The sequence below is a fragment of the Xyrauchen texanus genome, chromosome 4 (assembly GCF_025860055.1).
Source record: "Xyrauchen texanus isolate HMW12.3.18 chromosome 4, RBS_HiC_50CHRs, whole genome shotgun sequence".
In the NCBI taxonomy this organism is placed as follows: Eukaryota; Metazoa; Chordata; class Actinopteri; order Cypriniformes; family Catostomidae; genus Xyrauchen; species Xyrauchen texanus.
In genome coordinates this window covers 47,163,324-47,188,855 of record NC_068279.1, presented here as the reverse complement: position 1 = coordinate 47,188,855, position 25,532 = coordinate 47,163,324, and the positions used below count along the sequence as shown (strand labels likewise).

Here is a 25,532-nt window from a genome sequence, read left to right as displayed (position 1 = left end):
TCTGCACCGTTTTAAATCTGCATCAGTTATAAGTGAGCTGGTGAGGTTTTTTTATTAGTCTACAATAGTAATCAAATCTACTCAATCACTTTTAAGTGCCCATTCACTTTTGTTGTATGCTGCTTCACTCATGTGATGTCTTCAGCTGAAAGCTATTCACACATCTGCACAAAGATATGCTAATCCTAATTTTTTTGTCTGTATTCTACCCATTAACACTCTTTAATACGGCCATCTTTGCAGTAGTGTCAGTGTTATCATAAATGGCAATAACAGAGTGTAATCACTGCATATTATGGCTGTGTTTAGCGTGTTAGCGCATTAGCTCCATGAATTCAGAGTGTTACACAACAAGTTACATATTTTCTACTGCATATATATTACTTGAAATCATAATCGAGTAGTTAAAACAGCTTCTTTTATTGATCTCATGTGAAATTTACTCATAGAAAGAGGCATAAAATCATTGATAACACATTTTAATTTCATAATATTTGATGTTTCATATGTAGTCAATCACCAGTTATGTGTTTGAGTAGCAGATACAGTACTGTGCAGCAGTCTTACATTTTTGTTAAGCACATAAGGTGTTTAACAAAAACATTTGTCTTAAGATGGTTATTATATCTTTAGCTGTAGTGTGTCAATATGTAATATACATTTTAGACTCCCAAACTTTACTTTTGCGAATAGAATAGAAGAACAGGGAGCACTGCAACAGATGTCATTTCCCCTACAAAGCCCCTCACTGAACATTGTGTCAGTCTGGGATTACATAAAGAGACAGAAGCAATTGAGACAGCCTGTGGTGAATTCTCCAAGAAGCTTGGAACATCTTATCTGCCAACAACCAAGAAAAACTGTGTCCATGTGTCCCTAGGAGAATTGGTGCGGTTTTGAAGGCTTAGGAATCAGAAGTGCAGCCTCAACTGGAGTCCATATGAAAAGTTTTGTGTGGAAATACACATTAAGTCATGAAACACAAACACATAACCGCATTTACCGTAGTGATGTTTCTTTCATGAATGAATCTGACTTTGTTGACAAATCTTTTAAGTGAGCGAATCATTCTTGCTCACCTCCATACACTGACTCATATTTCTCATTCACTTACATATTTCCCTTTCGAAGCTAATAAGCTGTAGTTTGAAGCGCGAGACCACTTTTGTAGCTTTTCTTGCCTGTAAAAACTGTCTATAGCATGAGCCAGTAGCATTCCAATGCGGGATGTGAAGGAGCATATCATTGGTTTGACCCCTTGAATGAATACACGCCTTCATTGAACAAGTTTCGTCGGCCATTTGAGACAGAACGAGATGAGAGTTGACAAACTGAATGTACTGGTAAACTCATTCGCGAATGAAATGAACGACTCAGTCATCTCGTTCATGAATGAGGATCTGCTAAACGGCTGAACTATAAGAGGTATGTCGTTCAGTTTGGCATTCTTGTTCAACAAGAAAATGGGCCAGATGAATTATGAATAAAAGTGATTGATGGACACACATTACAATGACATATGGACGTTATTGAAACTCATTTGAATTTTTTGGGCTAATATTGTTGTCTTTTTATTGATTTTTTTGTATAGCTTGATAAAAAGTCTTGCTCTGCAGTTCAGTTCATGATAGATATCCTTTGTCATTTGTAAACCCACTTAAACCCTCTGCAGTGCTGAAGTCTCTTAGTAGAATTGTAGACACGCAAATATGCATAAAGGATATTTAGACTTTTTCTGGTTCGTGAATGACTGCTCTTGGTTCAATGCAATTACTTAAAAGATGGCCATTTGGCACCATCTCCAGGTGCAAAGGTGTAACTTGAAGAAATGGTCAATGAACAAATCAATGAACGAATGTGGACAAATCTTTTTGATGAATGGAATCAAAAGAATCGTGTCACTATAATGAATCAAAACCATCACCACTAAATTTCTAGTTAGGACACATTCGGCATGTTAACACGTAATGTAATTTCAGTCAGACTAAAACAATCATCAAAAGTAGTTCACTTCTGCAAATTAGTTTGGATTGCTTTCACACCAATTACAAACCTTACTGGAGGCTACATTAACAGTACCCCAGCTGTAACCGTATCCCGATGTGCACTTAAGTTCGATAAACCACTTTCACACCAATCAAACAAACCGAGTTCTAAAATAAAACATACGCATGTCCACACCAAAAGCTTTAGTGTGAAGGTGTTCTACATGTGATTGCCTTCATCCAGCTATGTCAACACACATTTGTTTGGTTGTTATGCTTGCTTTACACCTCCAAAGGTAAAGAACGTTGTCAGTTCTCCTCCACCATTGGTGCACAAGGTTGTTAAGTGAGTGTTTAGGGTTGCATGTCCCCATTTGGCAGATACTTTAGAGAGAAGTGTAAAGACAATGGTGTTTCCACACATCTGTTTGCTTAATAATGGCGTCTGTGGAGTTCAAGATGTTTAGATTGTTTGACAGAGCTATATGTGTTATGACCCATTCACACCAAGATAGAAGCAACAAAGTGATGCAAATCACCCCAAAAATGTATTTATTTTTTTGGTAATCAATATTATGGCACAAGTGCTATCGATTGAGCTCAACTTTAAACGTATTGAACCCGGAATATCCCTTAAAGCTAATTGTTGATTCTATGTGTGTCTCTCTCTCTTTCAGACTGGCAGATAGCCACATTGGTGTTATTATTAGCTGGGGCATCAGTGACATTAGTGGCCTTCCTCATCGCACTCATCTCTTTGTGTAAAGGCACACACAGGAAGCACTATCGTATGGTGGCAGTGTTCCTCTTCACAGCAGGTAAGACACATCCACGTTGACAGTGCTAAATACAGGTCTACATCTTAAATGCATCTTATTTGTAGCATTGTCATAACATTTACATTGATTCATTTAGCAGACGCTCTTATCCAAAGCGACTTACTAATGAGGAATAGAGCAGAAGTGATTCATCCCAAGGAGGCACATACATTTCATACAGTGAAATTACAAGGGCCGTCACGCTCCAAAAAGCTCTTAGTGCGCGTTTGAAGCAATATGTTTGAAGCTATTTTTTATTTATTTTTTTGCAGAACAGACCGAAGTTATTCGCTGAAAATTGTAGCTCTAAAATCTCATGTGTGCTTAACTTGATACCTCAAAACGTGTCATGCCAGATTTGATATCAAACACTTGGTATGTTTTCATACACAGTTACAATATTTAATCTTCAGCAGGTTTTTGCAAAGTCAAGCTACAGTCTTCATCTATCTGTCACAATAAATAAATGTCACAATTTGCAGCTGAATATTTGAGGTCATGTGTCACCTGTGGGCCATTCCAGCTTTATGGAGATGACATTGGATGTCTAAACATGAAATGTAACTGCTCATGGAAAGTAGTCATTACCAGTATATCAAACCATATGCATGTATACTGTAGTTATAAACCCCTGCAGATTGAGTCCAGACATCAGAAAATGTTCAGTCTAGACAAGTATTTTGCCAGTCTAGATTGGGAAATGAACGTGCGTTACGGATTTGAATAAAATGGACGTTTTCTGAAAAAAACGTAAAAAACACTGAAAATGCTTTGAAACGTGCAGACTTTGATCTCGTCTTTGATCTTGTGACATCGTTACAGTATCCATTAAAGTTGTACTTCTGATTGAATTAAGATTAAAATCGCAATATTACTAAACTGCAAAAGACTGTGTTATCAAAGATAGTCTGCATTCATCGCTTCATTTAGAGTGAGCGAGCAGCGCCTCTAGCGGGTGTGTGTGGCACATAAATGTTTTTGAAGTAAGCTTGAAACAGATCAAAGCAAAAGTCAAAGATCTATCTAAATCATCATGGTAAAAGAGAAAACAGATTGCGGTTCTCCCCTTGATACTCTTATGATTTGATATGATGCTCCCGTAACCATTTTATCCGTAATGCATTATTATGGGGGGGAGACCATTTGTTCGTAATGCTTAACATATTCACAATGCCAAAGCCATTCATTTTTCAGTGAAGGTGTATACATGCTGGATGAAGTCGTGCTAGAGTCGCATGATCTAGGTCTGTTAGTCCGACTAAGCACAAATTGGACTGTTGACTAAAGCATTTCCATGACATTTTAAAAATAATTTTTTTTGTTTTAGTCCGACTGAAACAGCACTTTTAAAGTGCATGTGACCATACTCAACCCTCTACGGACACATTGGAGAAAGAATCACCATTGGCTAGTCAATTTTACTAATTTAAATAATTATATATTTTTTTCTAATCACGATTAATTATGGTTTTAATTATATACATTAAAATAAACATAAAAATATAATAATACAAATATTTATTTTATACTTTCATTAAAGAAGTTGCAAGAAATTGGTTAGTCATCATTTATTTATATTATTAAAATATATACATGTTATAATGATCAGTTTTTTGCATATAGATTTCATTTGAAACATTTTTACAAGTATAAATCTTTGATACAAGTCAATTGTTTATATTGTATGTCATAAACTCAGTGGACATGCTGTAATTAAATTTGGGCAAAATCTTCTGCCGTTTTCCAGAAGACTTCTTTTAAATTATAGGATAAAATGGGAAATTTTATTTATATCAAACTATATTGACAAGAGAAACTCAAGCATACATTGCCAATACATTATTAGACACTATACATACAGATATAAAACATATTGAATGCTGAAGTTTAATTTGCTGAAGTTTAAAATCTCAAAACTATAATTTTCTCTGGCGGGCGTTAGTCTCTATAAGAATACCTGAGTGCAGCATGCTGAATGGCCAGGTCCTTCATTCTCTATCGTGCACACACTATTTCTCACTCGTGGTTTAGTTTGACACTGGTTCAGATGACAGAGAGTTTTTCAGGCAATGCCAAGAGATACAGCAGTTAGTCCGGATCTCTCCGCACCTGGTTCACTACTTGCGGGTGAAGTCTCCATTCTCCGTACAGTAAATCCGCTCCCATGTTTATTTTGTCATGCATTGCATGTAATGAACAATCATGCGGTGCTCCACACAATCAGTTTCTGTGCTAGAATGAGCAGTCAAGTCAAGCATGTACCTCTTGGAAATTAACACATGCCAATTTTAGCCACAGGAAGTGGGTAAAAACATTAATGAAGTTTAAGGAAGTGAAAAAGCATACACGGCATTAATTGTGTTATCAAATGTAACAACATAATTAAATTTAAATTGTCTAAATCAACGTTAAGTAAAATGTACAAATAAATATGACAAGGTTTTCTACTGAAGGACTGCTACATGATGACTCATTGTAAAGATGACTATCAACCATTAATCATATTTACTTATATTGACTACAAATGTAGAATTTACTTAATATGTTCTGCTATATTTACTCCAACATTCAGAGTGGGTTTGGAACAATAGAGGATGAGTAAATGATGACTGAGTTATAATTTTTAACCTATAAATATTCCTACATGTATTTATTTCTTTATTAATTTCCTGAGCTATTACAAGTACCTTCTTGTCTCTTATACCCAAAACAGAACTTGAGGGTTGAAGAGAGTGTGGATGTGAGAGAAATTGCACTCTCTTTTTCTCTGACGATCCACACTCTTAATGAGAGTAGAAATATGTTTTCTCACCAAAAAGCACCCGCTACTCTTCTCTCCTCACTCATACCGTCTGCCGTAGCCGTCAGCAAGCTCTGTGTGTGAGGATTATCCCTTTATGAAAGTGCAGTGGAGAGATAGAGAGAATAGAGAGGTTAAGGATTTTAAAACAGCTTGTGATGTGCCTTGAGCAACGTCTCCTGTGACTTTGACTTCTAATGCCGGAAAATTACCTTCAGAAATAGTCGACTGTACATCAAATATGCTCCCATGAAACCCACACAAGCTTGTGTGTGCGTGTGCTTGCGACCATGTGAGGAATCACGTGCTGTTCTAGAACTTTCTTTAGTTTTATCATAACTATGAGTGGATGGCACAGTGGCAAATGGCAGAAAGCTCTGATCTGAGACCAGCTGGCTGTCACACTCACTAATAGTACAGCAGAAGGCTAGCAGAGTACAGTCACAATATGTAGTTTGCAGTTTGCCCCTTGAATATTTGCTGTAAACCTCGCAGGATGATATTCAAGCCAGTCTCTTATATGAAACTGCACAGACCATTTGTATACTCATAGCCCATTTACTTGTTGCCTTATGCAGAATGCACACAAAATTGGAAACCACTTTCTTGATATAATATGCGATAATCTGATTGTCTTTTTTAATGCTGGCTTTAAAACACTTGCAGTTAAGGGCACATAGGCTTTTTACATCAGTCTGCGTGGAATCAAAGTCATGTTTACAAGGTACTGGGTTGCAATGTTCACTATTTTTTCCATGTGTTTTCTGTAAAGTCGTACATGGTATATGATTGTTATAATCTCAGAAAAACCCACCCCAAATGGCACATTGCAACAATATCAATTGTATTATAAATTTGTATTAAACGTTAAAAATCAGTACATGCGCATCATTTTAAGCATTAATAAATCCATTACAAATTATGTTGTTTTTTTGTTACATAGCATAAATGTATATGTTAAGTTTAGTGCTGAAACCTAAATCAAGGTACTCGTTGCTTTGTACTAGATAAATATTGCTCTGATTGTAAAAAATTAATTATGCCATCCATATCATACTGTATGTCGTTTAGTTTTAATCTAAAAAAATTGACTCTTTAAGTGGCTTCAATGTAGTTAGTTTCATTTGTGTTAGTAATGTTTAGTGTAGTTAACTACTCTTTCAAGAGAGCAGCTTGACTGTAGTTTAATTACCTTAAATTATGAGTAGCTTGTAGCCCAGGCAGATTAAGTTTCAAAGTAGTTTCCCCAACATTGTACATAAACGGTGCATTATGTTGCGATTCCTTAATGCTATCTGTCAGCTGGCCAATTATGGTTTGTTTGCTGGCTGTTTTATTTATTTGGCTGTTGGTGAGTATTAATTTTGGGCCCGGAGTACAGCGGTTGTCAGTGCAGTGCCACCACCTTTACTATTAAAGGAATTGTTCCCCCAAAAATGAACATTCTCTCATCATTTACGCATCCTCATGCCATTCCAGATGTGTATGACTTTCTTTCTTCTGCAGAACACAAATTATGATTTTTAGAAGAATATTTTAGCTCTGCAGGTCCATAAAATGGAAGTGAATGGTGGCCAGAAATTTGAATCTTCAAAAATCACATAAAGGCAGCATAAAAGTAATCCATAAGAGTCCAGTGGTTTAATCCGTGTCTTCAGAAGCGATATGATAGGTTTTTGGTGAGAAACAGATAAATATTCAAGTCCTTTTTTACTATAAACCAACAGAGCTAAATATTCTTCTAAAAATCTTAATTTGTGTTCTGCAGAAGAAGGAAAGTCCTTCTCATCTAGGATGATATGAGGGTGAGTAAATTTATGAATTTTAATTTGTGGATGAACTATCCCTTTAATACACATGCCCTTGCAACAGCGGTTACTGGATCTCTGCTTCATTCTTCATACAACTTCTCGCTCTCTTGTCATTACATAAGACATATTTCCTCTTATGTAAGTCAAATCTCAGACAGTTTTTCCCACACATACTCACAGCTTTCTAGAAAAACAGGAGAACAGATGGATGAATGAATGAATTGTAGATGGATTTAATCTCAGTAGTTTTGGCTCAGTCATTTGACGGTAAATCTGTCTGGACTGAAACAAATTCAGCATGCAAGTTGAAACGTGGTTCAGTCCCACTGTGGAAGTCCCTCTGAATTTCCATCGTGGCATCTATAGCTGATTTCAATTGATGTGCAATCACAGTGTGTATACAGTATATTAGATGTTCTTCTGGATATCTGACAACAATATGACAATTCTGAACCAAAATCTAAAAAGATATCAAGATATCTTTAATACTTCTGGACTTATAGTTCCATTTTTGGACTCACATCATTGGCATATAATGCAACAAACAAGTGGTGCTGAAGTCAACTGCTTTTAGTAGACCTGTGTTAAAATAAAATAATGATGCTGCCACCTTTTCTCCAAATCATAGGTGAAAATTATCATTTTTCTGCTGGATTGCATCATCATTTATGTTTATCTTTCTCCTGAAAAAGTATTAACAAAATAAAAAAAAATTGCTGGTGAAGTTTATGACATTTTTGTTGATTTGACATGGAATAACCCATGACCTTTCATTTGTAAAGTACTGAATTCAAATGATTATACAAAATAGCCATCATTAACTATGTAAGCAATTGTATTTCCACCAAACATAAGTTAGAAATAACCATTACGGTGATACAAAATTGCTCATACCATGTTGTGATATATAAGATTTTGGTTGTGCCATCCAACCCTAATATGTGTATGGGTGCATAATGTATAGCTGGTGTTTCCTTTCCAAGCTGTAATGACCTTCAGATTGTATGTGGATAAAAGTCCCCTTATGGAGCCAAGCAGGAAGGGTCATTAAAAAGTGTTTGTGTGTGTGTGTGTGTGTGTGTGTGTGTGTGTGTGTGTGTGTGTGTGTGTGTGTGTGTGTGTGTGTGTGTGTGTGTGTGTGTGTGTGTGTGTGTGTTCCCATGGGCCTGTGAATGTTACTGTTTAGAAAAGAAAGGCAGCAGTTTCTTTTTTTTAATGGTCTTGCAAACGTACGTACTCTCTGATGCAGACACAGATTCATGCGTTCTGTTGGAAGGAAACAGTCATCTTTGATGTGTATTATTCAATTTGGAAAGCTGGAATTTGCAATTTCCTACTTGGAAAATGAAATAGAGTGCCAGAAGTCTGTCTTTCAACTTCCAAGAATAAAATGATGGCTCTGCAAGACTATAATGACTGCAGATGCATTGGGTGGTTATAGACAGGTTGAGCCGATCAACAGTTAATACTTTTATGGAAAGCAGCGTTACTTTAATTTAATGTTATGCTTTTAGCCATATACATATAGACAGACATCTTTGGTCGTTGCGTCATGTCTCCTCTATTTTTAAAGAGACTGAGTGAGAAATTGGCCTGATTTTATAAAACGCGTCTCGTTAGTCCTGCATTCTGTTCCATTCAGTTGCACTCCATCTAGCAGTTTTTTAATGCACGAGCGCGTTATATAAACACCTCCTAAGATACGCTTCTGATCATGTTGAACCTGAGACCAGCCTTATATGACAAGGCTTTTTTAAAGGGATAGTTCACCCAAAAAATGTAAGATTGTCCCATCATTTACTGAGAGAATCATGTGTATTACTTTCTTCTGTAGAACACAAATGAATATTTTTAGAAGGATATTTCAGCTCTGTTAGTTCTCACAATGAAAGTGAATGGTGATCAGAACTTTGAAGCTCCAAAGAGCAAATAAAGGCAGAATAAAAGTAATCAATAAGACTCCAGTGATATAATCCATGTCTTCTGAAGAGATATGATAGCTATGGGTGAGAAACAGATCAATATTTAAGTCATTTTTATTATGAATTATCCTGCCCAGTTGGTGGCGATAAATAGAATATGAAAGTAAGAGTGGAGATTTATATTTAAAAAAAGACTTATATATTGAATAATATTTGCACCCACACCTATCATATCTCTTCAGAAGACATGGATTATATCACTGGAGTCTTACGGATTACTTTTATGCTGCCTTTATGTGCTTTTCGGAGCTTCAAAGGTTTGGACCCTGTTGACTTGCATTGTGGGGATCTACAGAGCTGAAACATTCTTCTAAAAATCTTCATTTGTGTTCTGCAGAAGAAAGAAAGTCAAAAACATATGGGATGGCATGAGGGTGAGCAAATGATGAGCGAATAAACATTTTTGGGTCAACTATCCCTTTAATACTTGTAGGTCGACTATTTGTTCAGACAACCCTCCAACTAGTTGATTTTGAAAATGTGATTTTGCGTATGCGTACTACAAATGTACACTTTTTTTAATTCTGGTGGCCATAGGTTGGGAATTTTTGTGTCGGTCTGCACTGTAAACATGCACTAGAGAAAACTCATTGCCATGTCTCTCGTGCAAAAATGCCACAATTATAAGCACCGTGTTGAGTTAAAATTCATCTGTGTCTGTTATATTTGTTGCTTCATATCTAGTTTTTTTTTAACTGCAAAAACGCATTCAGTCTGAACAGACCCTTAGAAAAGATTTGGTCACAAAGTGTTGACGGTAGTGTCGGATATCTGGACCATGTCCTTTCCATTTTTGGAAAATCAGGATGTGATTGAATGTTCAAAATGTGTGTATATTTCTGGAGGGAAGGCGTCACAAACACAAGAATGTGTTTCATTCAGACTGAGCATTCCATGCGTTCAGTAAGGGAAGTGATGTTGACCTGTAATATCCTGTTCTGTAATGAAATGCTAGGTAAATATCCTCACAAGGTTGATACTGATCTCTCTATTCACTTTCTTTGTTATTACATTAGGGAGCTATACTGATATCCATTTAGATAACAGACACCTATAAATGAATTGCAGACTTACTGTTCTCCACTGGTCTCTTGCGGTTTCACCCTAGTTAGTACATACCAGATTAAATATTTTTCAGAGGAACACAGAGTGTTTAATTTATGCCACCTGGTCTCATAGAATCACGTTACATTTCCCATATTTTTGCAAAATGACATTGTCTCATGTGGCTTGTTTCATGTGGCTTGTTTCACATATTGCAGCAGTTTCCTGGTGAAATGAACACTAGAGGCGCTACAACAACAATGACTTTTATTCCCTTTCACACTAATTACGAGTAATACAGCAGATTATCTGTTCATAAACACACACACTTTTCACCCCGTTCCTCACACAATGCTATCTTATGCCATCAAAACACTTTTTCCTTAGCTCATGACTTGTAAGGCCATACGTTTTAACGTCTGAATGGCGTAACCAACTACATTGGCCACTGCACTTTGGCGAGTCAACACCAGAGCAAAAGTGTCACAAAATGACGTGGTTGCCACAGCAATTGTGTTTTTCACACGTTTGCTTTTATGCCACTATCGACTAGGTGTAGGTTTAAGATTGAGGGTAGGGACATAGTTGTCTCCGCGTCTGAGACTGGCAATCCGCACGTCTGATCATGTGGCTTGTTGAGCGCGTTACAGCGGAGACCTAGTGTGTGTGGAGGCTCATGCTATTCTCTGCGGCATTCACACACAACTCACCACGGGCCCCACCAAGAGTGAGAACCACATTATAGCGACCACAAGGAGGTTAGCCCAACGTGACTCTACCCACCCTAGCAACCGGGCCAATTGATTGCTTGGGAAGCCTGACTGGAGTCACTCAGCACGCCCTGGATGCGTCTTTACTTGCTGAGCTACCCAGGCCCCGGACAGTTTTGTTGATTTTAAACTCAGAGAATAAATCATATTTGTATAGGGGAACATTTTACACACAGTGGACATTTCAGCTAAGGAACTGCTGAGGTACAAGTGACAAATGACATGTGAGTGACAATGAGTAACAATTTAGGTGTTTACTATAACAAAGCCTACAAATAGGTTTGTTTGATCGACCCTTCCAGAGAGACAAACAACATTAACCGCTTTTCTTTTTTTTCAGTTTCTTTTGCTAAATCAGGATTCTAATTTACATAACAAATATGGCTGTTGGTGACGCCATGAGAGATAAACATTGGAACTAGTGTGACATACACTTATTTTTATAAACTTCACCCAAACATTTGCAAACTTGACCAGCTACCTAAACAACTGAGTTACCTTTGTGTTGGCGGTACCATTATGTTTTGTAATTGTACCGTGCCGAACCATGCTTAGAACCATTCAGCTTGATGGTGGAAAAGCGCTTGTTGTCTTAACCAGTGGTGTGAGTTTGGCGTGGGACTATCGGCACTAACGCTTAGTTTTGCAATTCCCTTTGGTGACACTAGTGAGCAGAATACACACTTCAGCACTTTCTTAAACTATGTGACTTTAAGGTCTAATTTTCACATCTCAAATTCGTTTTTTGTCCACTTTTGGGAATATTTTCAATGTTTCGCCAATTTAATGATCAACACCAAGGTACACAACACTACAATCCATTGAATGAGAGCTGTACATGTATCCGTGACAGCCTTGTTTTCATTTTGATCAAATTAAATATGCCATCTGACGTGTGATGGGCAGTAGTCTATAGCGAGGTCGTAGCTTTGCTAGTTTTTAAGTGAAGTAGCTTTTCAGTAGCGGAGCTATACTTTTGATTAGGTAGCAGCAAAGCTTTGACAAAATCTACACCGCTACATCATGCTGGCGATTCAATCATGATGGCTCAGAATGCTCACGCATGCGCTGCTGAACCATTTGGGTTCCCTTTTGCTAAAACGCTAACATATTTTAAAACAGGGAAAGCAAAGATAACACTGGTTGCAGAGGATAATTATTTACAGTCAATGGAAACCAAACCTGCAAATGTGTCCTATGGTTTGCCAGTGATGAAGTGTTTTTTGTATTTTTTAAGATCAACACGTGTGCAGCTTGTGAATTGCTACTGCAGGTAAAGACATTTTCCAACCAAAAGAGTATCAAAACACTTTGTAGTCAACACGAAAACATCAAAAAAGTACCATGGTATTACCATGTTTTTTGGACATTTACTACATGGACGCACCAATACAATGATATGTGAATAAGGTAATCATATAGGCCTGGCAAAAAACTATGATAGTACAATGGTATTCTTTGAATTACCTTGATGTAAATGGAATAGTTTATGAATATGGTAACCATATATCAAAGTAACCAAAGTACTGTGGTACCCTTTGAATTGCTTTAACCTCGTGCTTCCCAGCGTACACATGCATGGACGTTGTATTTTGGCTTCACTATATGCAACAAATAATTTAAATGCATTTAAACTGACTGATCTCAGCTCAGAAGACTCTGGGCTGTCAGTAAATGGTTAAACCTTTGACGTACACAGTCATGTGACAAAATAGCACGGCAGCGATCACAGTGGAGTTTGTCTGGTAAGAAACCTCATTACGTTTTTACATTCAAACCTGTTTGAGTCTAAATATTAGAGTCTCTAGTTTCATCCAATATGCCATTTTGAACATCTGAGCGATTTGTTGTGAAACGCCACGCTGCTAAACTCAGTGTACACTATTTTGTACTTCAGCACTATTTTTCTTTAGAAATCCTATATTCACTGTTGAGAATCAATGGGTTCATCCAAAAGCTGACAAATGTTGCTTTCAGAGGCTTTATATAGAGTTAGGATGAAAAAAGGTGCATTTAGAATTTTTTGGAGACCAGTACAGACAGACAGACAGCACACTGAAGGTTAAGTCATTCTCTAAATAGGGAGCAAGGGAGCATCCTATAGCTTTCCTATACAGCCAAGTACATTCACTCCTAACATCCGACCTTAGTTCAGTTTCAGGCTGCAGATGATGCCTGGACAACTCAACATGTTTGGCAGACATGGGATAATGTAATCAGTACATAGATTCAGAATGTATCATGTCTAATTTTATTTTAACATAGTTGGCAGTGATTGGATGATGCTGGACATTACTTGTATCAGAATTAATGATGCTAATTTCTGATTGGCTACAACTCGTTTGTATGACTGTGCAAAGAGAGAACATTGAGATTTTGTTGCCAAAGTAGAAAAAAACTTTGTAACTTAAATCAAGTCAAATAATTTGTATTTGTATAAAGTGCTTTTCCCAATACACATTATTCCAAAGCAGCTTTACAGAAAATCAGCTGTAATGTCTGTAACGTTTCAAATACATGAATAACCAGCACTCCTGGAAACATAAACAATATGATTAAAAATTTTGACTTTCTTTAGCTTGGTATTATTTAAAATGTCACATCTTAGTCTCACTGTCCACAAATGTATACATACATTTTAACTAATTTCTATATTGAGTAGATGATAGCTTAGCTAGCTACATTTTTGGAGTAGCTTGCCCAGCACTGCATCGTACTAAGGTCCATTGGCTAGCACTTTCCCTTTTTCTGTGTGTAAAGCGGACCAAGGAAGGGACGGAAATAGACGTCAGCTTAAGGGGTAAGCTTTATTTTTCTGTCAATTAATTTAATTTTCTTCACACACACACGTATTCTCTGCCGTGTTGTCAGCCTCCCGATGCTCTGTGGCTGCTGGCTTTTATCCGCTCTCCTCACGCTACTGCAATTAGAGACAGGTGTTAGACATAATTTAGCTCAGGTGTGAGCGCCCTTACCGCTTTTCTCTCCCGGACGGGCGCTTGACCACGCCCCTGCTGCCACATACCCCCACCGCCCGACTCAGGCCGGGGCGTCATCCGGCCTGCCTACCACTCCCCCCCATTTCTGGAGAGGAAGTCAGCGGCAGCCATCTGCACCCCCAGTCTGTGGACCACCTTGAACTTAAAAGGCTGGAGGGCCAGATACCAACGGGTGATCCGGGCGTTAGTATCTTTCATGCGGTGGAGCCACTGCAGTGGGGCATGATCCGAGCAGAGGGTGAAGGCCCGCCCCAGCAGGTAGTATCGGAGGGTGAGGACCGCCCACTTGATGGCCAGACACTCCTCCTCTACGGTGCTGTACTTAGTCTCCCTCAAGGAGAGCTTCCGGCTAATGTACAGCACCGGGCGCTCCTCTCCCTCCACCACCTGCGAGAATATGGCCCCCAGCCCTCTGCCTGAAGCGTCCGTCTGCAATACAAAAGGGAGAGAGAAGTCAGGTGCATGCAAAAGCGGCCCCCCACAAAGTGCAGCTTTAATCTGTGTAAACGCCTGTTGGCACTGCTCTGACCATTGGACTGGATCTGGAGCCCCCTTTTTAGTGAGGTCAGTCAGCGGGCTGGTGATATCCGAATAGTTAGGCACAAATCTTCTGTAATAGCCAGCCAGCCCCAGGAACTGCCTCACCCCCTTTTTGGTCTTGGGTCTAGGGCAAGTCGCAATCGCCGCGGTCTTGTCAATTTGGGGACGCACCTGGCCATGACCCAAGTGGAACCCCAGATACCGTACCTCCACACGCCCAACCGCGCACTTTTTCGGGTTTGCCGTGAGCCCCGCCCGCCGCAGCGATCTCAGGACGGCCCTCAGATGTTGCATGTGCCGCTGCCAATCATTACTATAAATAATGATGTCGTCTAGATAGGCAGCGGCGTAAGCAGTATGCGGTCTGAGGATCCTATCCATGAGACACTGAAACGTGGCCGGTGCCCCGAACAAACCGAAAGGAAACGTCACGAATTGGTGTAAACCGAACGGCGTGGTGAAGGCCGTTTTTTCACGGGATATTGGTGTCAAGGGGATCTGCCAATAACCCTTCGTTAGATCAAAGGTCGAGTAAAATCGAGCCGTACCTAACCGATCGAGCAGTTCATCAACACGTGGCATTGGGTACGCGTCAAATTTAGACACCGCATTGACTTTTCTATAATCCACACAGAATCGTACAGACCCGTCGCTCTTGGGAACAAGGACGACCGGGCTGGACCAATCGCTGTGGGATTCTTCTATTACTCCCATCTCAAGCATCGCGTCCAATTCTTCTCGAACTACTTTCTTTTTATGTCCGGGCAAGCGATAGGGGTGGCAACGTACCACCACGCCCGGCTCGGTCTCGATGTGGTGATGTATGATGTTTGTGCGGCCCGGTAGAGGAGAAAACACATCCGCAAACTCCTCTTGTAATTCAGAAACCTCTGCGAGTTGGCGCGGTGAGAGGTGGTCTTCACAAGGAACCGGGATGTTGAGATTGCGGGCTTTGTTTACCTCCGGTCCGAGTTCCGCCCTCTCCGGAACTACTGTTGCCAACGTCACAGAGGCCGCCTCTTCTCTCCACAATTTCAGGAGGTTGAGGTGATATATTTGCCGCGTGCCCCCTCTATCGGTACGTTTAACCTCATAATCGAGCTCCCCTACTCGTCGTGTGACCTCAAAAGGTCCTTGCCACTTGGCGAGTAATTTAGAGCTCGATGTTGGGAGTAACACAAGCACTTTATCTCCCGGTGCAAATTCCCGTAGCTGAGCACCCCTGTCATACAGCCGGCATTGGCGTTCTTGAGCCTGGAGCAAATTCTCCTGTGTTAATTTCCCCAGTGTGTGGAGTTTTGCTCTAAGATCAAGAACGTATTGAATTTCATTTTTACTATTGGAAGGTCCATCCTCCCAAGCTTCGCAGATGACGTCGAGCACCCCGCGTGGGCGTCGCCCATACAACAGCTCAAATGGGGAGAACCCCGTGGAGGCTTGCGGGACCTCTCGTACTGCGAATAACAGAGGGTCCAGCCACTTATCCCAATTCCTAGCGTCTTCGTGCACGAATTTACGAATAATTTTTTGAGCATCTTCCACCAGTCCATCTGTCTGAGGATGGTACACACTAGTGCGAATCGACTTAATGCCCAAAAGTTCGTAAAGTTTGTGAAGTGTTCGTGACATAAAAGTAGTGCCTTGGTCGGTGAGGATTTCTTTCGGAACCCCCACCCGGGAGATTATCTTGAAGAGTGCCCCTGCAACACTACGTGCTGAGATGTTGCTCAAAGGCACTGCTTCCGGATATCGCGTTGCGTAATCCATCAGGACTAACACAAAGCGATGTCCGCGTGCCGTCCGTGCTAATGGCCCGAAGAGGTCCATTCCAATTCTTTCAAAGGGAACCTCGATCAATGGAAGGGGCGCAATGGCGCTTTTGGGGTGGCCGGTGGGTTTACGAGTTGACATTCGCGGCACGCCGCACACCACCTGCGGACGTCGCCGCCAATGCCCGGCCAATAGAAACGGGCTATTAGACGGAGAAGTGTCTTTCTTTCCCCTAGGTGACCGGCCATAGGATTATAGTGAGCCGCCTGGAAAATCATTTCCCGGCGGCTTCGTGGAATCAACAATTGTGTCACTTCCTCCTTTGTTTGAGCGTTCTGCGTCACTCTGTACAACCGATCTTTAATAAGCGAAAAATATGGGTATGCAATGGCGATGCCCGGCCGGAGCTGTTGACCATCAATTACTTTCACTTGGTCAAGAGCATGTTTAAGGGTTTCGTCCCGCGACTGCTCTAGAGGGAAGTCCCCCTCAGGGAATTCCCTGAGAGGAGGGGCGGCCACCTCACCCCTTCCCTCGTCATTCCGAGCAGCCGAGGACGGCCCTGGCTCCGCCTCCCCTGCCAAAGCATCGCACACCACACACCTCTTTATGCAGGACCCATCCGCACAAATACCCTCTAAAATATCTTTGAAATTCGGCCAATCAGTACCCAAGATTAGCGGATGGGTGAGGCGGGAACTAACCGCTGCCTCCACACTATGGTTTTTTCCCCTGAATTTAATCGTCAAAGTCACCATGGGATACTTGTGAACATCCCCATGCACACACCTCACCCTCACCAGTTTAGCTAAACCCAAAGCCCCGGGTTGAACCAAGCGTTGGTGGATGGTGGTCTGGTTACAGCCGGTATCCAACAATGCTTGGTATGTACCCCCTTGGATCCTTACCGGAATACGGTACGCTCCAGCCCGATCGGGGGCAGCCTGCGGGACGTCGGAGACCCGCACCACCGTCCCTATTTCCATCAGCGGACACTGATCCCGGAAGTGGTCCGGGTCTCCGCACCTCCAGCAGACCGGCCCAGGCGCCACGGCCGCACCCGTGCTGGCGGGCGCCCCCACCTGAGGAGGAGAGCGGCTGAAGGACGGGGAAGGGGTAGGCGGTTTCTCCCACGGCCGGGAAGTTGGTCTCACAAATCCTCCACGCCTGCGGGGGGCAGGCACGGACCCTGGGGAGAGAGCAGAGCGAGAGGGAAGAGGGGAGGGGAAAAAAACAGGGGAAGACACAGGGGAAGGGGAGAAAGAGAGAGAGGGCTCATCCGCCCTTGGAATCGCCGCCATGTGGTCCTCCGCGAGTTGTACGGCTTCCTCCAGCGACGCCGGGCGGTGGCACTGGACCCACTCCGCCGTTCTCCTGGGCAGCCGTTGCGCGAACTGCTCCAGCACCACCTGATCGATGACTTCCTCGACGTCGCGGTCCCCCGCGAGCAGCCACCGCCGACAGGCGTCCCGGAGCCGTTGAGCAAACGCGAACGGGCGATCGGACTTCTCTAGCTTCATGCTCCGGAAGAGTTGGCGATTCTCTTCCGGGCTCCGACCGACCCGTTGCAGTATGGCCCTCTTCAGGTCAGCATAAGCCAGGAGGTTTGTCGCCGGCAGTTGTTGTGCCGCGAGTTGGGCTTCCCCGGACAGGAGAGGGATTAGGCGGACTGCCCACTGTTCGGGCGGCCAGCCCCAGATTTCTGCCGTCCACTCGAACAAGTCGAGGAAGGCCTCAGGATCATCTGCTGCCCCCATCTTCTGTAACGTGGGCGGGGGTAGCGTAGCGTGGGTGTCCGGGGTCGCGGCTGGGGCCGACGCAGTCTCCTGGCTGAGGAGGCTCCGGATAGCGAGTCAGTCCTCTGCCTGAGCCCGCATGATCTCGAAAAAACGTCGATCTTGATCCTGCCGGAGCTCAAGCAGGGATTGTTGGTGGCCTTGATGGAGAGTAGCGAGGGACTGGAGGACTTCCGCCAGCTGGGAGGACTCTATGGGGCAACTCTGTTCCATAACTTGGAACACAAAAAAGAAGGTGTTCCTTCTATTCCCGGGTTTCGGCACCAGTGTAAAGCGGACCAAGGAAGGGACGGAAACAGACGTCAGCTTAAGGGGTAAGCTTTATTTTTCTGTCAATTAATTAAATTTTCTTCACACACACACGTATTCTCTGCCGTGTTGTCAGCCTCCCGATGCTCTGTGGCTGCTGGCTTTTATCCGCTCTCCTCATGCTACTGCAATTAGAGACAGGTGTTAGACATAATTTAGCTCAGGTGTGAGCGCCCTTACCGCTTTTCTCTCCCGGACGGGCGCTTGACCACGCCTCGCTGCCACACTGTGCAATATGCACCAGACAGTCAGTGACTGTGACTGTGTGTGGTCCATAGTTGTGAAGTCTGATGCTATACTCTGGAATAGGATCATTCCAGTTTATTTAGCTTGGATTGTCTGGAATGTGCACCCCACCTCAACTCCATCAAAGAATGCTGCTGAAATCTGTTACCAGGAATCATGACAGCTTTGAGAATTCCACTGTGATACACTGTCATAATGGCTGCATAATGCAGTCTAATGGTGCAGAACTGTCAAGCTGTCTTACTGGCTGATTCCAAAGCAGTGTGTTATTCTGAGCGTAAAGGTATTGGGCTGTGTTTGTATTTGAATATTCACATGAGCACACCGAGAGCTGTATTACGCAGCAACAACAAGAAGCCGTTTTAGTCTCGCTGAAAGAAGCAAGAGTGTGATGAAAACCTTAGGGAATGAGACTTTGTGTCAGCTCTAATACACATACTAGGCCAGTGCCTGCAACCTGACAGCATGCACGATTTCTCTCATGATTTTGTCTTTTACACAGAGAGACCTGCTAACTTAAAAGCCATTGCTTGGAGGTCTGAGACCTTTTAATGCTTTTTCCTGTATATTTATTTAATGTAATGGATTTCCTTAGTGTTTTCAGTAGTTATCTAGTTAGTTTTTTATTTATTCCGTTCATAATTTTTGCATGGGCCTGTTTAGGCCTGTCGCAGTTATTAAATGACTGTCTGACCGTGGTTATTTGAGACAACCGTGATTACATTTCACATTCCAATCACATTTCATTCCCAAATAAGGGAATTGTAAGCGAATATACTGTATGAATCCCATGAACGGCGGGTTGGGTGTCATTCAGTTAAACGCAGAGTCTGAGCATCACTGAGCCAGGGGCGGAACTAGGGGGTGCCGTGGCCACCATGACCGTATTAGCCACCCCACTCGCAATTCCCGTTTTGGTCATTTTTTGTCTTAGGCACAATTTCACCTCCGTTTTTGTCTCCATGCGCCTCCACTTTCTACACCAACCACCACCACACCCACACCCACACCTCCCCCGCCCCCATCAGATGATTTCTGTGCCACCACAGACTGATCGTTGACCCCTGCCCAGCAACCTCTGTGAAAAACTCTTGGCTCCGCCACTGCACTGAGCCACACCGCGGACGTCAACCAGCTCCTGTCCTGAAGAGCACGTCAAGCGATGTGATGCGTTTGCTGTCAGCAGAGGCTCGCGCCAAACTCCCGCAAAAATGGTTTGACTTTAAATGATCGTGTAATGGCAAATGTTCCTGGTTCATACACGCACTGTTAATGACACGCAGTGACAAAGAGGAGACACACACTTTATTTCTGTGGAGTGATTCAATTATGAATTTAAACCTCAAAGGATTTGCTTCATGACAAATAAGGGCTTGTGGGTTTAATCAGATCATTAAAATAGTGTGTGAAAGTGAGGAAATCAGGAAATAAATATTTTACTATTGCGTAATATTATAAAAATATAATATAAATATAATACAATATGTATAAAAGTTATTTTAAAAAGATTATAAAATATATGAGTTCAAAAAACAAGTGTAAATGTCAAATTGACCAAAACTAAAGTTAACAAAAAACTGACTTATTTTAAGTATTTTGAAATATTTTGATATTTAAAACATTATTTTTCCTGAGTTGTGTGTGGATGCCACGGAGGAAAGCATGAAGCCTCCACGCTACTATTTCTCCGCGGTAACGCGCTCAACAAGCCATGTGATAAGATGCGTGGATTGACGGTCTCAGACGCGGAGGCAGCTGAGATTCGTCCTCCGCCACCCGGATTGAGGCTAGTCAATACGCCATCACAAGGACTTAGAGTGCATTGGGAATTGGGCATTCCATATTGGGGGGAAAAAAAGACAATTTATGACAATCGTGACAATTAATTGTCATAATTGCAATAATTTGTTTGATAGTTAATCGTCAGCCAAATTTCATAATCGTGACAGCACTAGATCTGTTAAAAAACATGTAGTTCTGACAAGGGGTGGTGGACTGTATGACCAAAATCTTATCAAAGGTTATGATATAATATATAATTTTATATCATTGTAATAGTACATATCACAATATTTTAAAGGAATATGCTGGGTTCAGTACAAGTTAAGCTTAATCAATAGCGTTTATGGCATATTGTTGATTAGCACAAAAAAAAATATTTTGACTCGCTCATTGTTTATCAAAAAAAATCACTGTTACAGCAATGCACATGGAATTAAATGTGGCCAGATATATACACTAAATATACACTAAATACATATAGCCACAAGATGTAAACATTATACATGTCAACATGATTTAAGTGTGATAACATCACTTACTAACATTATTTGTTTAAAGATATTTTCAACATTGCAATGAAACCCTGTACTTCCGGTATTCTAACTTTAGACAAGCGATGGTTTATAGTTCAAAATTACTTCAATATTAGTCTTTTTTTCACACCAAAAGCAATCATGTCGCTTTAGAAGACATTAATTTAACAACTGGAGTCATATGGATGACGTTTATGCTGACTGTCTGTGATTTTGGAACTTCAAAAGAGAACTCTCCATTCACTAGCATTTTAAGGACCTACTGAGCTGAGATATTTTTCTATTTTCCTTCAAATGTGTTCTCGTTAAGAAAGAAAGTCATACACACCTGGGACATCATGAGGGTGATAAATAATCTTGTATTTTAGGTGAACTATCCCTTTAAGTTTAGGCTAGTAAGCAATTTTATCACACTAAAATCTTGTGAATATACTGTACCTTTGAAATTATGTGTATTTTAGCATGTATGTACTGGCCTCATTCACTTACATTGTAAGTGCCTTACTGTAACCACTATTAAATTATTATTATTATTATTATTATTTTTTAATCAACATTATGCCACAAATTATATGAACTGATCTTAACTTTAATAAATCTGAATGATTGAGCAACATTCAAAGATGATGTTTGAAATCTGCATGTGTTGATAGTACATCATTTTAATTCTATATTAAATGGATATCAAAAGCCATCTCAGATGTGAATGACTTGCTTTCTTCTGCAGAACACAAATTATGATTTTTAGAAGAATATCTCAGCTCGGTAGGTCCACACAATGCAAGTCAACAGGGTCCAAACCTTGGAAGCTCCAAAAAGCACATACAGGTAGCATAAAAGTGATCCCTATGACTCCAGTGGTTAAATCCATGTCTTCAGAAGCGATATGATAGGTGTGTGTGAGAAACGGATCAATATTTTAGTCCCTTTTTACTATAAATCTCCACCTTTGACCAGCCCTTACCAGTATGTGGCGATATACATGAAGAGTGCAAATTGGCAAAAAACAAAAGGAGAAGAATATGGAAGTTGAAGTGAAAGTGAGAGTGGAGATTTGTTATGAAAAAAGGACTTATGTATTGATAGTTTTCTCACCCACACCTATCATATCGCTTCTGAAGACATTAATTAAACCACTGGAATTTTATGGATTATTTATGTTGCCTTTATGAGATTTTTGCTTCAAAGTTCAGGTCACAATTCACTACAGAGCTGAGATATCCTTCTAAAAATTTTAATTTGTGATTGGCAGAAAAAAGTCATACACATCTGTGATGCATGAGGGTGAGTAAATGATATGAGAATTTAAATATTTATTTTTTGAAATCACTTTTATGCAGCAAACTGCAAAGATGCTTGGCAACCATAAACATCAGTTATACCGTGTCCACATCAGACACAAGTTTAAGCAGCAAGAGGAGAGATTAGGCTCTCTGCTTTACGTCTTGCCTAACAACACTCCTTATTTTTGTACCTGTCTTTGCTTATTCCTTAATTATACATGTGCATACTAATTTCTTGTCTCTTTCTTTTGCAGTGGTCCTCCAGGCTTGTGCTCTGGTGCTCTACCCAATCAAATTTATCGATGGCAAAGTCTTGCAAACGTACCACGAGTTCAACTGGGGCTATGGGCTGGGCTGGGGTGCCACCATCTTCATGCTGGGCGGAGGGATACTGCTATGCCTTAGAACAGACATGTATGAAGATGCCATGCACTAAGGGCTTCAATACATATACACATACACATACACATACACATACACATACACACTCAAACACTACATGCTGTCACAGCAAAAAAGTAACCAGTATCTACTACACAATCCTGTTCAGACATGCTCCATCGGAAAGGGACAACAGTCTCACATACTGACACATATTTAAAGAATATATACTGTATATATTGTACATCTCATATTTCACACACTCACATACTGCGTACAACACATGTAAACATAGGTTGTGTTCCAATTTCATGCTTGTATTATGCACTAAATCTATGTACTTTGCTGGTGATGGGAAAGTGCATACTTTTGAGTACGTAGTAAGAAAGTATGGCAGTATTAGGACTTAAAAGTCGTTATACCACAGACTTCATTGCGCTAGCATTTGTTGTTTGTGTTGACATTTAAAGGAAGAGTTTATCCAAAAATGATTATTCTCTCATTTACTCTCCTACCTTACTGCCATCTCAAACTGTTATGACTTTCTTCTGCGGAACACAAACGGAGATATTTTGATGCACGGAGATATATCCATACAATGCAAGTCAATGGAGGAAATTACACACTTAACTTTAACTGTTATGTTCACCATTTAAAAGAAAATTCTGCAACAGACAGTCAAACAAGGATCTTTGCAAATGCCTCCTCTTCTGTTGCACAAGATCTAATGGGTAGAATTAGCCTAAAAAGGTTGATGCTGACACAAAATCTGAAGAACACTTTGATAATCAACTGGAGATAGCACGCCACCAAAGTTATCTTTCAACTTATTATTATTTTGGACGCACTGAGTATAATCTTGCATATTAGGACAGATGATATGTGAATTGGGACTCATTCATAAACACATCCACAAGCGCACACTCTTTAGCCTCTTACTCTGTTGCACTAGACCTACATTTAGCATGATGGGCTGGTGTTACAAGCATCAGGACAGTATGAAGTATGAAGAACAGCTGTGTGAACTAGACTGCAAGAATTCAGATTGATGGGACTGTATATAAGAATTCCTGACAGACATTTAAAGAGACTGGAATGTGCCATGCCCTCTTGGTTTGCCCCTTGACCATTCACAAGGATGGAAAACATTCACGGAACAAGTTCTCGGGAGATCCTTTATAAAGAAGCATGATAGTTCCTTTTAGCATTTTGTATATTTCTTGTGTTGCGCTATCTGATATTGGACATATCACCTATTTAATGTGTTTATATAGTATTAAGAAAGTACGTAATTTTGGATTTAGAGGATATATTTTAGGTCATGTTGTTTGATATTTGTGATTTTTGAAATACAAGCTTGACTTGAAAGGAGGAGACCTTTTTTGAAGCTTTACTGCTTAAACATATCAGTTTCCTTTCTTCATTTTAAAAGAATAATAATAGGTACTGTTGAAATAAATGCAGACTTTTGTTCAGATATCGAGGGGAGGGTCTCTGATTTCATCATTTCATCAATCACTGTCAGTGTGTTACTGCGTGAACAACACTATGAACTAACAATGAACAACTGTATTTTTATTAACTAATGTGGCAGGGCGGAGGGCGGGGCCGGGTCATGATCCTACACACCCGGTCCCGTATTAGGCTAATTAAGCCACCGTGAGGGATAAAGGTCGACAGCAGAGGATCGTGCGGGGGAGAGAGATCGTTTACGGTGGCTTAATTAGCCTAATACGGGACCGGGTGTGTAGGATCACGACCTGGCCCCGCCCTCCGCCCTGCCACAACTAACATTAACAAAGAATATTAAATGCTGTAAAAAAATACATTGTTAATTGTTTGTTCATGATGCATTATTACCTAATGCATTATTAATGTTAACTAATGGAACCTTTTTGTAAAGTGTTACCATTATATGTTAGTCAAATGTACTGTGTGAACTTCAAAAGAACAGTGTATACGGTAGACTATTTAAAAAAACAAACAAAAAAAAAACATCAGCATTTTAGGCCTTTATCAAATTTAGAGCCTTTTATTGTTTTATTTACAGCTAGAGCATCTGACTGTTTTGTGTTTCTGGTCCTGATCACCATTTATGAGTTGACCAGCTGACTGTATGTTATTTCCTTATTTATAATTTACATTTTTCTCTACGTGTCCGCTATATTAGGTGAAAATGCTATCTAAATGGTAAGCAGCTCACCTTCCTCATAAATTGATAAAAATTAAAAAATCATCATAGCAGCTCTCCAAAATCAAGTCTGTCTCATAAGCGAGGTGTCACCATCCAGACTCATCTCACAGTGAAATCGGAAACCGTAGGTTGACTTTTCTTTAGCTTACTTTAGCTTTCTGTGCTTACTGAAATTCGAAACACTGCCCCTGGTGGCCAAAGTGGTAAGTATTGTTGGGTATATAGGCACAGGTGAGCTCCATTTTCCAAGTGAAATGTCCACAGAGGGGGGACAAAGGGGAGTTGTTTTCAGCTGTACAGGCTTGAATTCAGATAAGAGGAATGTATATTTTATAAACCCGGGACTCCCATGTTGCAGCACAGGGGAAGGTAAACATGCTGGAGCCGATGCAAACATGTCTGAAAGGAGATGGCGCTTGTCAGTAAGCCTGCATAATGTGGCCGATCCTATCGTATTAGAAGTATCGCAAACAACATGCCGACCTCCCG

General features: G+C 40.8%; 1 protein-coding gene and 1 long non-coding RNA gene across 2 annotated transcripts in view; one reads left to right on the top strand and one right to left on the bottom strand.

Annotated features, from left to right (window-relative positions):
• The window catches only part of LOC127638167 (uncharacterized), a 45,344-nt gene extending 39,458 nt beyond the window's left edge, over positions 1–5,886 (bottom strand). The window contains exons 1-2 of the long non-coding RNA XR_007969842.1: positions 5,816–5,886; positions 5,616–5,696 (exon numbers count right to left, since the gene is read on the bottom strand). This is a non-coding gene — a long non-coding RNA (uncharacterized LOC127638167). The remainder of the gene's footprint in view (positions 1–5,615; positions 5,697–5,815) is intronic.
• Positions 1–24,400, top strand: part of LOC127638144 (transmembrane protein 47-like) — a 37,222-nt gene extending 12,822 nt beyond the window's left edge. Inside the window, exons 2-3 of the mRNA XM_052119530.1 lie at positions 2,663–2,803; positions 22,723–24,400. Coding sequence (XP_051975490.1) covers positions 2,663–2,803; positions 22,723–22,904 — 323 coding nt within the window. The 3' untranslated portion in view covers positions 22,905–24,400. The remainder of the gene's footprint in view (positions 1–2,662; positions 2,804–22,722) is intronic.
• Positions 24,401–25,532: the final 1,132 nt, after the last annotated feature.